The 11224-nt window shown below is 53.1% G+C and overlaps 1 protein-coding gene across 3 annotated transcripts in view; it reads right to left on the bottom strand.

Annotated features, from left to right (window-relative positions):
• Nucleotides 1-570: 570 nt before the first annotated feature.
• Nucleotides 571-11224, bottom strand: part of CLEC16A (C-type lectin domain containing 16A) — a 241915-nt gene continuing 231261 nt past the window's right edge. For 2 of the 3 annotated variants that reach the window (XM_049904932.1, XM_049904933.1), the window contains exon 23: nt 571-3406. In XM_049904932.1, coding sequence (XP_049760889.1) covers nt 3069-3406 — 338 coding nt within the window. In that variant the 3' untranslated portion in view covers nt 571-3068. Of the gene's footprint in view, nt 3407-6698; nt 6823-11224 lie in introns of all 3 variants that reach the window. The other variant, XM_049904934.1, reaches the window with a different exon arrangement.

The following is an 11224-nucleotide window of genomic DNA, read 5'->3' as shown; positions in this document are numbered from 1 at the left end:
CACACTCCCTAGACCCCTACCCAGCAGCAGTAACACTGCTGCCCCTGGGGCCCTTGGTGTGCTGGGCTCTGTAGCCACCCCATTCCACAGATGCAGAGCCTGAGGCTCAGGTAGGGGAACCACCCACCCAAAAAGTGACTGATGCAAAACATGGACCTAGCACACTGAACTGGACGGGGCGTGGCACTTCTGGAATGGAGCCACCGGCACCTGGTAGTTTATTCCTAGCCTGGGAAGTAGGCTTGCTCTGTAGCCCTCTTAGGAAACGAAGACAAGACCTGGCTCGGCGGGCCGGGGAAAGGCTGTGGCAGGCTGAGGGGTTGGCAGCTGAGCACCTAACCTGCTGGACAGAGGCGCCACCACCTCTACAAGGAATGGCACACCACATTCTTGGGAACTTTCTTCTCTTTTATTGCCAAGTTCAAATTTACAAGGAAGTTCCAGTTTTCATTTCCACCCTTGTTCAGTACCCAGGAAGCATGAGTCATGCTGGCAAAAGCAGGTACTTCCCTAGAATGGTCCCTCGGCTCAGCATGAGGTTTCCCAGTGCCCCACCCACCCTCCCTGGGACAAGGATTATTTACACACTTTCAGCTCAAAGAACATAAGGAACTCTTGCAGTTTGTGCCAAATTCCGATAGGACTACATTAAGTATCTCACATTTATTGCATCATGAAAAGATCAGAACTCAGTTTGCCTGGCTCAGGACCTCAGAGAAATGTGGCGCGCGTCAGATTTAAAGGGTGTGTTTCTTCACTTATCCCCTTGGTTGCTTTAGACTTAGGTCATAGGCTTGAGCAAGTGTGGTGGAGAGAGGCTGCCTTCTACGTGGAGAAGCCAACAAGCAGGACAGGCTAAGCAGAGGTTATGGGCACAGGGACGGGGCCTGCACATGGCAGGGAGGACCCTTCACCCGGAGGCCACGCCTGGCCCCTGGCTCCTCCTTCCCTCCCACTCCAGGCTCATCTGACCTGCCCTCACCAGCAAGCTGTGGTGTGGTGGGCTCCCAACCAGGATGAGACATTCGCTTCTCCACAGCGACTTTCAAAGCTGACCTTTGGGGATTCATGTGGCTGCCCTGCTCCCGGGCTTTGGAGCACCCAACGGTGGACTTGCGGGGGGCGGACCAGGGCACCGAGTGCTTGGGATTCAGCTCCAGCATGACTCTACAGAGATGTAGCAATGGTGGGTTGGTGAGTTTCTGCGGCTGACCCCAGGTCAGAGGCACCAGGCCCCCAGCTCTGGGCTCTCCCAAAGGTTCCCCCTCCACCCCACACTGCCAGCTGTTACATTTGCTGGCTGCTCCCGAAGACCCTCAGTTGCACCTCGGGCTGCCAAAATGGCCCAGACCTGGGTAACTGGGGCCCCATATTAGAGCCAAGGCCGCTGCCTGCCTCCTCTGGCCCCCAGACAAGGACATGCGCTCCCCTCCTCACCAGCAAGGGTGCTTGGGGGTTGTGGCGAAGCTCCTGGGCCAGCCCTGGCTAAATGGCTTCCTTTCCAGGCTGGGTCTTTAAGCAAAGGCCCAGGTGCCTGTGGCCATGGTATGAGTGGACACACCTTCTCGGGAAGGCCTCTGACAACTGGGGAGGCTGCATCCACAGGCACTGACCCCTCTCCCATGAAGATGAAATTCTGTGTCCTCTATCAAACAGGTCACAAGCTCTCAGCCATGTCCTGAGACCCGTCCCACCGCCAGGCCCACACTGACACTGACCCTGGGGTGCGCATCCACTTCCCAGGGACACATCTGTGGCCTGGAGGGCGGTCGTATAAGGTTTCACCACTGATCAGAGAGGAGTAGTCATTCTGTGTCTGGCCACCGAGCCAGCTGAGTAGAAAGCAACGTCTTGGGGGCGGTATTTGATACCTCCCCGAATAGACTCAATCCAAATAGAGAAGGGAGCCATGGGGCTTTCCTTTTACAAACAAGCTTGCATCTTTGCAGCAGCAGTAGCAGCAGCAGTAGCAGGGAGGAGGAATGGCACCCTCAGGATGACTACAAATGTCCGGACGTCATGGCCTTGCAGCTGGGGTGGGATCTGGCTCTTGGTCTCTGCACACGGACATGCACATGCCATCAGTGCACAGGAGGATGTTGACCATCGCTTCCCTTCCTTGTAGTTCCACTACAGCCTCTGGGTCCAAGGCATCCAAAGTTCCAGGTGTTTCTTTCTTAGACAAAGATGGCAATGACGGAATATGAGGCTTGAAAACTATCCTGGGTTGGTTATTGTGAGAGAGAGCTGAGAAACGCAGCCCGAGGTGGGGAGCAGACGGCACCCTCCCCTGGCCATGACATCTCATTTGGGTCATGCAAGGCCTCTTGGCTACAGCAGAGAAGCTTCCGGCCCTCTTAGCTCTCTGTGTACCTGAGAAAACGTGTATCTCCCTTATTTTTCTTTGAAAAATAATCCAAACTTTCCAGAAAGGGACTTTATCATTCCACAGGCTGGCAGAGTTAGTGAGTAATAGGGAAATAAGAATCATTTAAGAAAATGGAGAAAACCATACCACGAACTCAAAAATAAAACACTGGGAAGTTCAAGGGAAAACAAAAATGAAATCTTAACAGTAATATTACACTTTTAACATGACTTCAAACCTCAGGGTGGAGGATTTTTTGGACTTTTTAAATAGAAGCTTTTTAAATAAGTACTTTCATCTGCTGCCCAAAGAGGAAATAAATATCAGAAGCAGATGTCTATCTAAATTTGCTCTTCTACATGTTTCTTCCCAAAGTGGCCCTGCCCATTTCTTCTGGGCACACCGTGGATGGTGAGAGAGGACCGAGGAGGCCACAGTGGGGCGTGGCAGGAGCCCACTCTGGGTTGTCGGCCTCAGAGACAAGAAGCTGACATCTTCCCTGATGGGCACACCTGCCCTATCATCTGTGGTTGCAGAATGTCTCTGCTGGTCCCAGCCTGCCGGTAACGAGGTGCAAAGAGTGCTCGTCTTCCATTTCAAGGGAGCACAGGAGTGGCTGCGATGGATTGCTGGGGGCCGCTGTGGTGCCTCCCCACGTGTCCTTTGAGTCACCTCCACTGGGTCCCCTCCAGCAGGGCCCTCAGTGCTCGCTGGGGCCTGCTGGCTCTGGGGGGGCAGCTTCCTGTTCTGGGGTGGCTGTGGGAGGTGGGGGGATGGTGGCGAGGGTGCGGAGGTGGTGGGGGTCCACAGGAGGGACGAGGGTCAGTGACTCCACACTCAGCGTGTCGGCAGTGTCCTCATAGAGCAGGGAGATGGTAGGCTGCGGGGCTGGGATGAGGCTAGGGGACAGGGTGGCTGTTTCTGTGTCCGCATTCCTCCCCAGGCTCTTGCTAGGCTTGGGGTCTGCTTCCGTTTCGTGGACGATCACCACCTGGTCGGGAAGGTGAGGCTGGGGCTGTTCGGGAGTCATGGGGTCATCTGGGTGGGAGGAGAGAAAACACAGGTGTGCTTAGCTCTTTGCGCTCTGCCCACACTGGCACCTGTCCTGAATGAAGTCCTCGACGGTGTACGTCCCGGGGGATCTGGGTGGGAAGTGGCTAGCGTTGGGGGCCCAGCTTGTCTCCTCTGAGTCCTTCTAGGAAAGCAGATGCTGGTAGATCCAGTCTTACCAAGTGGCCCGGGGAACCTGCCAGGGCCCAGGGTCACCCTGACTTGTGATGAGGGGAGAATCAGGGGCTCATGCAAGATCAGTGACTGGGTTATGAAAACAGAGGAAAGCCTGGGAAGGCTTTCTGGAGGGTGAGTCTTGTTCCACCAGCATGCTGATAAACACAGGCTCAGGGAGGATCATAACTTCAGGCCATTTCCAGAGTCTAAATTTGGTGACATTTACCCAAGAGGGAACCCACTGCAATTGAAAAAAAAAAAAAAAACAGAAACAAGGAATTCTGGAGAACTTTTCAGCTTGCAAACCAAAACAAAACCTAGGACTGTGGTTTGCCTCGCCCTTCCCTAAGCGCTGACTTGGCATCCAGAAAGGGGCTGGAATCGCCCAGGGCCACCTCTCTCCTAAACTTCCCCACAGGGCTAGGCAGGGGGAAGGCGGGCCAGGCTCCACCTGAGGCAGTTATTTTTGGAGGAGCGGTTTCTTTTTTCAGTGCTTTTCAGAGTTCTTGATTAGATTACACACAAACTGCCGATTCGCTTTCCAGTGATGAGTCTGCCTGGGCAGGAACGCCAGATGGGACTGGAGTTCATTGAGAAAAACATCTTCTGGAATTCAGATGTGGTAATTTAAGAACATGGATAAGAGGGCTGTGGGCAACCCGCTTGGAAAGCAAAGTCTTACTTGTACAGATCGTGGGCTGAAAGGCTACCGGCGGAAGGTGCTGACTACATTCCGTTTGGCGCTAAGTTTGAAAATACCTGGGGCCTTGGGAATGGCGGCATTTTTTTGTTGTTGTTGTTCAATGTGATTCCAGTTAGGTTTTTTTTTTTTTAAAAGCGTTAAGCTAAAACAAAACATAACTGCAAAATGAACATAGAGCAAAATAATGGAAAAACCAGGAGCAAAATAAAACCAAATGCCACAGAAATGGATGAAGGAGAGGAAGAGAATCTCCACTGTGGAGAGAAGGCACAGCAACAGGGTGAGCCTCCTCAAGCACACATCAGAGTTTCTTCCAATAAGACTCCAGTAAGACAAGTTCTAGAAGGTTCCAATTCTTCATAAAGAATTTTTTTCCCCCAGAGAGAAAGAAGGTCTAGAGAAAACTGGTGTACTGGGCCTGGGTCTGTCCTCATGCAGGAAGGGGGCAGTGGACGCTGTGGGCAGTACTGGACAAAGTGACTTGAGCTCCGGGCCCAGGAACACTGAGTCAACACTACTCGGGAGTTCAGGTTTCTCTAAATCTCAGCTCTTTTGCTCCATTCAGAGGTAGGCTTTGTGGTGGGAGGCTGGTTTGCTCAGGGTCACATTCTGACCCAGCGTAACCCACCAGTTGTTCGACAGAATGTGGGCTCCTCCATGCTGGCATCAGGTAAGTGTGAGCAGATCTACAAATGTAAATAGGTACGTGTATGCACGGAGGTTCAGCTGCTGACAAGGCAGTTTAGAAATGACTGACTCTCCAAATGGCCCTGTCGTACCATCTGGGGACTGGGTACAAAGCATTTCCTTCATGTTTTCTCTCTCTGCTCAAATCTGTATTTGCATAGGGATATTCAAAAAAGCTGGCAAATCTCTCCCTGATCCCTGGTGGGGTTTTTGGTGATGAAAAAAATCAAGGATGTGGGAGAGCTGCAGTCAAATACGTTAAAAAACAAATAGACAATACCACATATACAGAATTTTTTTTTTTTTTTTGGAAAACCAATAGTTTTTATAAAAAAGGGTCAATTCTTTCCCTTAAAAACTGTTTCTTTTTTTATAATAGGAAAAAATAGTCTCTTACCCATCACCCACAATACTGTCCCTATTTTTTTTAAAACTAATAACCGCTTCCTGAAAGTAATTTATAAATTTATCCAGCCAAGTGGGACGGGGAGGAGAACTGTGTCAGGGTTTCACCAGGCAGGTGAGGGTGGGGAATGACGCCCTGAGACCATTTTCTGGCCAAGTGTTAAGCTGCAGTGGTCACTGCTGAAAGGCCTCTGTCACTTGCTGGGGTTTGGAGCTTGAAGGCTGCACGTTGGGGCCTGGCCTAGGAAACAAGTGATTTGGAGACAATTCTGACTTTCTGGCCATGGGTTGAGGGAGTGAGTGAGCTGCAGCGGGCAGTCCAGGAGTCCAGATTTCCACGCGAGGGGACAGGCCTCGCCATAGCTCCAGCCTGGGCTGACACTGAGGCAGTGGGTCCCCTACATCCCTGGGGTGTCCAGCCCCTTCAAGAAGCTGATCAGTAGCTTTGGGGCTGGGACTCAACTGGTTCTTCTTGACTGAGTGACAGTTTCCAGTGAAAACTGGACTGCATGTGCTCGGGCTGGGAAAAGGCAGGGAGCAGGGGCAAGAGGAAGGAGGGGGTGAGCTGCACAGTTAGCTGGAGAGCAAAGCGCAGAAGGAAACAGCTTTCAAACTCAAAGGAAGGCAAAAGGCTCCCAGCTGACAAGCACAACTGCTGTGGGAGAGGACGCGTCGGAAGCCACGAGGGAAACGTCCCAGAAAGAGGCAGTGGTGATGGCCCTGGCAGAGGGGCTGGGCGGTGGCCCAGCAGCCCACAGGCCAGTCTTGGCCAGCTATTGGAAGTGCTGGATGTAAAAAGGGGAGATGATGAAGTCACATTCATCAACACATTTATACGTGAGATTACTCTTGGCCGCTGGCTGGAATGTGAGTAAACGTACCCCTTAACTTTGAAGGCGACCAGGAAATAAAAAAGAAACTATTCGACTTCTTGGTTGTTTTTTACGAAGTCCCAATTCTCTTGCAACTACTACCCAATCCTCGTTGCCTATACTGGGGGGCCCTGCAGGGCTGGCTGGGGGACCCTGTGCCAAGCCTGATGCTGGTGGGTATTTCATGGGGATGGACAGTGTGTCAGGAAGAACTGGTGGAAAAGGAACTCAGTGGGGACTTGGTCCTCCGAGGAGACATGCCAGAAAGGGGCTGGAGCTCAGGAAGCGCTGACTCTGGCGAACGGCTCTCCAGTCAGCAGCCTGGGCAGATGCCCTCCTGGGCCCAGCTCGGCCCACCTTGCTGGTCCAGACCACAGGCTGGTAGGCGTGGGGCGCAGGGTGGAGGGGCTCGCCGAGGCTAGCGGAGGAGACCTGCCTGAGGTGACTGTGCGTGAGGCGCCGTGGCAGCTGCTGCTCGAAGCACTAAACCCAGTGGCCACCGTGACTGTCGGCCTCCGACAGGCTGAACACACGCCGGCGTCCTTTCCTGCCACTCCTGACTAGAGGAAACACAGCGACAGATCATAGAAAGCCTTTAACAATGGAACAGTGAGAGGCGACACAGAGGGAGGGGACACAGAGCAGCAATGGATGCCAAGCATCAACGAGAGCACAGGGGAAAGGCTGAGGGGTCCACATGTGTGTTCATGATGACAACTGAGGGGGACGGACAGGGAAGAGCCAGCCCCCACCTGGCCCCCAGGACGAGGCAGCGTCAGGACATCTAAGAACCAAACTGGCCCGCATGTGCAGCCTCATCAAGGGACAGACAGCGAGGGCTCAGTCCTGTTGGAAAGGTGAGATTTGGGATCACCAGCACCATCTGTTCTCAGTCAGAAACCTCAGGTGACAGAAGAACAAAACTGGCTGTCAGTTTTTGATGGGACTCAGGAAGAAGTGAAAACCTTGCATCTTCAGGACTGCTGGAAAAGGGCAGGGTGTATGGCTGGTGGGGTGTGGCCACATCAGCAGAAACAAGCAGATCTCTGACCCCAACTGATGAGGTGACAGTTCCCAGTATCCCACGGCAGGAGGGCTGTCCATAGAAGGGCAGAGTTCTGGGAAAGCCTGATGTGCAAGGCGGTCCACACATTTTCCCCTGGCCCCCTGCCCCACCTAGCTCCGATCTGAAGACCTCTGAAAACCAAGACTGAACCACAAGGGCAAGGCCTGACCCTGGGCGAGCAGGCCAAGAGGGGTTCTAATCATGACTTCGAACTGGTTCGAACCAGTTCAGTCACAGCCCATGAAGCAAAACCGGAACAGACCTGAATTTTTCAAATTTGAGTACAGCAAAAGGAGCAGCAGAACAGGAAAAATTATGGACTGAAGCCCTGGAACGGGATATTTGGAAGAGGCATAGTGAGCTCTTTTAGGAGCCTGATGTGTGAGACTGGATTATTGCCAGGACTGTGGAGAGCAACACACATTCAAAGGGGCACAGTCGGCAGCCGTCTTTGAGTGGGGCACTGCTGTTTCCAACTCTGCTAGTCAAGGGATTTGGCTGGTATGCAACGTGCATGCTGCCCTTTTTTTTAAAGAGGGAAATTAAGTTTCTAGCAGGGCTTCAACCCATCATTTTTCCGGTTCCACTCATCATTCTGCTTCACCCACATTGTTAAAAAAATTCGGGTCTGTTCAGATTTCACTTCACTGGCCATGACTGAATCGGGCAGACCTGCTTCAAAGCCCTGGTTCTAACTGGCTGGAGCAAAAATGTCAGGAATATCTCACTGGGAAGGAAAGAACCATAATTTCTGAGTCAAACAAGTGAAGTCTAGAATTAATGCACGGAGAAGACTAGGGAGGAAAGAAAATGCGTCTCACTCAAGGCTCTGTCCCTGAGAGTCCCGGCTGTCTGTGACATGCACATTTGGAGACACGTGGAACACTCTTGGCTGTCTCAATTTCAGCCCTGCTTGAGTGGGACTCTGTGCTGGGTGGAATATGAATTCTGTTCAAACAAATGGTCCCGTGAGCAGGTAGGATGGGCCGAGATGACGGCAGAGAACAACCTGTCATGGTCAGCCCCCCAACACCAGGCGCAACCAGGAACCAAGCTCTTCTTCCTTTCTTTCCACTTCAGTTTTTCCCATGGAACCTTGGGGTAAGTGTCAGAGGTCACCACAGCTCATAATTTAATGTGCCTTAAACATGGACACTGGAAAGAGATATGTGGGGCTGCTTGAGGAACTCTGTGTGGGTCACAGAGCTCTCATATAAGGAAACGGTTTCCTTACCAGAATCCCTCAAAGAGTGTATGTGCGCACACGGGTGTGATGTGTGTGCGTGTGAGTGTGCATGACAGTGTGCATGTGTCATTGTGTGTGTGCACAGGGGTAACCCAGAAAATATTTGAAAATATTCCCGCTGGTCCTGCATTTGGCTCTAAAATTTGGTCCATTTTTTCTTTCCTGCCGTATGTTCTTTGCAATCTCAGCTTCTCAAAACCATGAAATGTTTAAGAGGGGGAAAAAAAAAGCTGACTCTAACTCTGTAATTTTCTCCCCAGGGATCAAGCAGGGGCCACCCAGGCTCCTTATCCTGGATGTGTGGGTACAGGATGCTGGCTCCTGGACACTCCCGCAGCACAGGGTGCCTAGCCCTCCTCAGAAAGCACTTGTGCAACCCACTGCCCTCTGAGGACCCCAGAGTGCTTTCTCTAAAGGGCAATGGGCAACAGATGGGCTCAGGCATTGGGTGCTAAAACCAGACAGTGAAGTCCCCTGGGGCACTGCATTAGGAGGTTAAGAACTGTCCCCAACTCTTTCTGGTTGGTTCCTTCTGTTATTCGTTGGAGAATTCAGATTTGACCCTTCCTTTCATTCGCAGTCTCTTGGGCCCCTAGTTTAAGTGCCAGCGCTTGCTGTTGCAGATCCTCGCAAGAGCCTCCGTGAAGGTCTCTGAGAAAGACATGCACAAGCAGGTGACTACTGCCTGGGGGCACCTCTGGGTGACAGGCACATGATGACCTCTGGGCAGGGCCTCTTCCCCAGCTCAGAGGCCCTCCGCCTGCACTGGGCCTGCAGGTGAGGCTGCTGTCTCCCAGAGACAGGCCCTGCAGTCTGTACCCAGAAGGGTAGAATTTATAGGGACACCCCAGAGAGATGGGGAAGGGAATCAGCTTGTCTCTGGGCTCTGGCCTTGTGGACTCCAGTGAGACTCAAAGGTGTCTTCTTCATGGACCCTGAGCCTAGCTAACTCCCTCCTCCTCTGCTTTCATCACCAGTGACACCACCTCAGAAAGCCTTCCCAGCTCCTCAGGCAGCGGTTCTGTGCTGTCAGAGTCCCTGAGCACCTCCTCTGACTGACATCAGCCTCCCCTGCCAGACTGTGAGCTCCGTGCTGTCCTACATGCACCCTAGGGCCTACATATAGGAGATACTTGACAAACACCTGGTGGAGAGGTGGGGCGACCCAAACCCAAGGTAGGTAAGATTCAGGGTGACGTTGGTGAAGAGGACTTAGAGGGTGGGTGTGGAAGGGGCAGTGAGGAGGACCACTCTAGGGAGACCATACACATTGGCAGGGGAGAGGCCCTTCATGGGCTGCCCTACCCAAAGCTGGGTCTCTGGGAGACCCTGGGGAGGTGTCTGAGCAGGACTGAGGAAACAAATCGGAGATTTCACAGGGCTGTCTCAGAAAGTGGAACATGGGCTTGGAGTTGCCAAGATGAAGGTTCAGCCCTTAGACCAGCTGCTTGGCCTTTTCTGAGTTCCTGGGGGGTGGCAGTACAGCAGGACTCACTGACAGTATCTACCATATGCTGACGACCATGATGCCTGGCACATGGTGGGTGCCCAGTTTTAGGAGGAGCCGAGAGGGCCATGTAGGGGCTAACGGGTGGGAGTCCATGCCATGTCAACTGTTACGACAGTTAATGATATCCTTGTACAATTCAAGCTTCAAAACCGCAGAGCAGAGCTATGGACACTGTGCCTGGCACCGTCACCTTGTGGGTTGTGTCTTTCCTGGAATAGCCCACTAAACACCTGCCCGTGCAAAGTGGGCCTTCCAGAGGGAAGAAACAACTGGAGTTTGCTAATTCAGGGTTTGAAAGGGCCCAGCAGCAGCTGTATCCAAATGAGGAGCTTCCTGGACTCTAGGAATGTTTTTGACTCAGGACTGTGCCCTCAAAACCCTCTGTGATGACAAATGGCCCCTTGGCTGGCCTGCAGCTGTTTTTTCTGGTCCAGGCTGATGGCTGCAGGCAGAAGCCTTGGCCCAGCTGCAGCTCAGCTGGCCATCTGAGGATGTTGCCCTGGCAGACTGTGGCCAGGGCCCTGGTAAGAGGACAGCTTGGTGAGCAGGTGGTCCAGGGTGGCCTCCCCTGATCGGGAACCTGAGCACTGGGCCACCACTCTGGGCAAGTGGTGGGAGGGCAGCTGGCCTACCAGAAGCAACCCCTTCTTCCGTCCTTGGCTCCCCAGCATGGCTCGGCAGGACACCAGGCAGATGTGGGAACTATCTGGCTGGTCCCACTCCCACAGGGAACACGGAAGCCCAGATGCTGCTAGCTGGATGGACAGAGAAGCCAAAGGCTGCCCAGAAGTCTGGCATCCCTGAGAGGTGTGCGATAGGTGGGCCTTCTGGACCCGCCATGCTGGCTCCACATTCCTTCCAGGGATCAATAGCTGGCTCCCCTCGGCGCCTGCTTCCCGTTTGGATTGCAGTACAACCTGCCTACAGGCCGCCCTTCAGCAGCAGTGAGTTATTCTGGTGTCTGCAGAGTCAGGCAGGCAGGCTAGGCCCGGGGCTTTTACTGTCACATGGCATAAAAAACGGGGATGGCACAGTGGCCTCTGCAGGGCAGATGTGGCGGGGTCCCTGACATGACTCATGGCCCTGCGGCTGCCTGGATCCTTGGCAGCCAGGCGATACCCCAATTTCTGAGATGAGAAA

Source organism: Elephas maximus, chromosome 12 (genome assembly GCF_024166365.1).
Source record: "Elephas maximus indicus isolate mEleMax1 chromosome 12, mEleMax1 primary haplotype, whole genome shotgun sequence".
NCBI lineage: Eukaryota > Metazoa > Chordata > Mammalia > Proboscidea > Elephantidae > Elephas > Elephas maximus.
The sequence above is the reverse complement of the archived record's forward strand: the minus strand, read 5'-3'. Positions and strand labels throughout refer to the sequence as shown.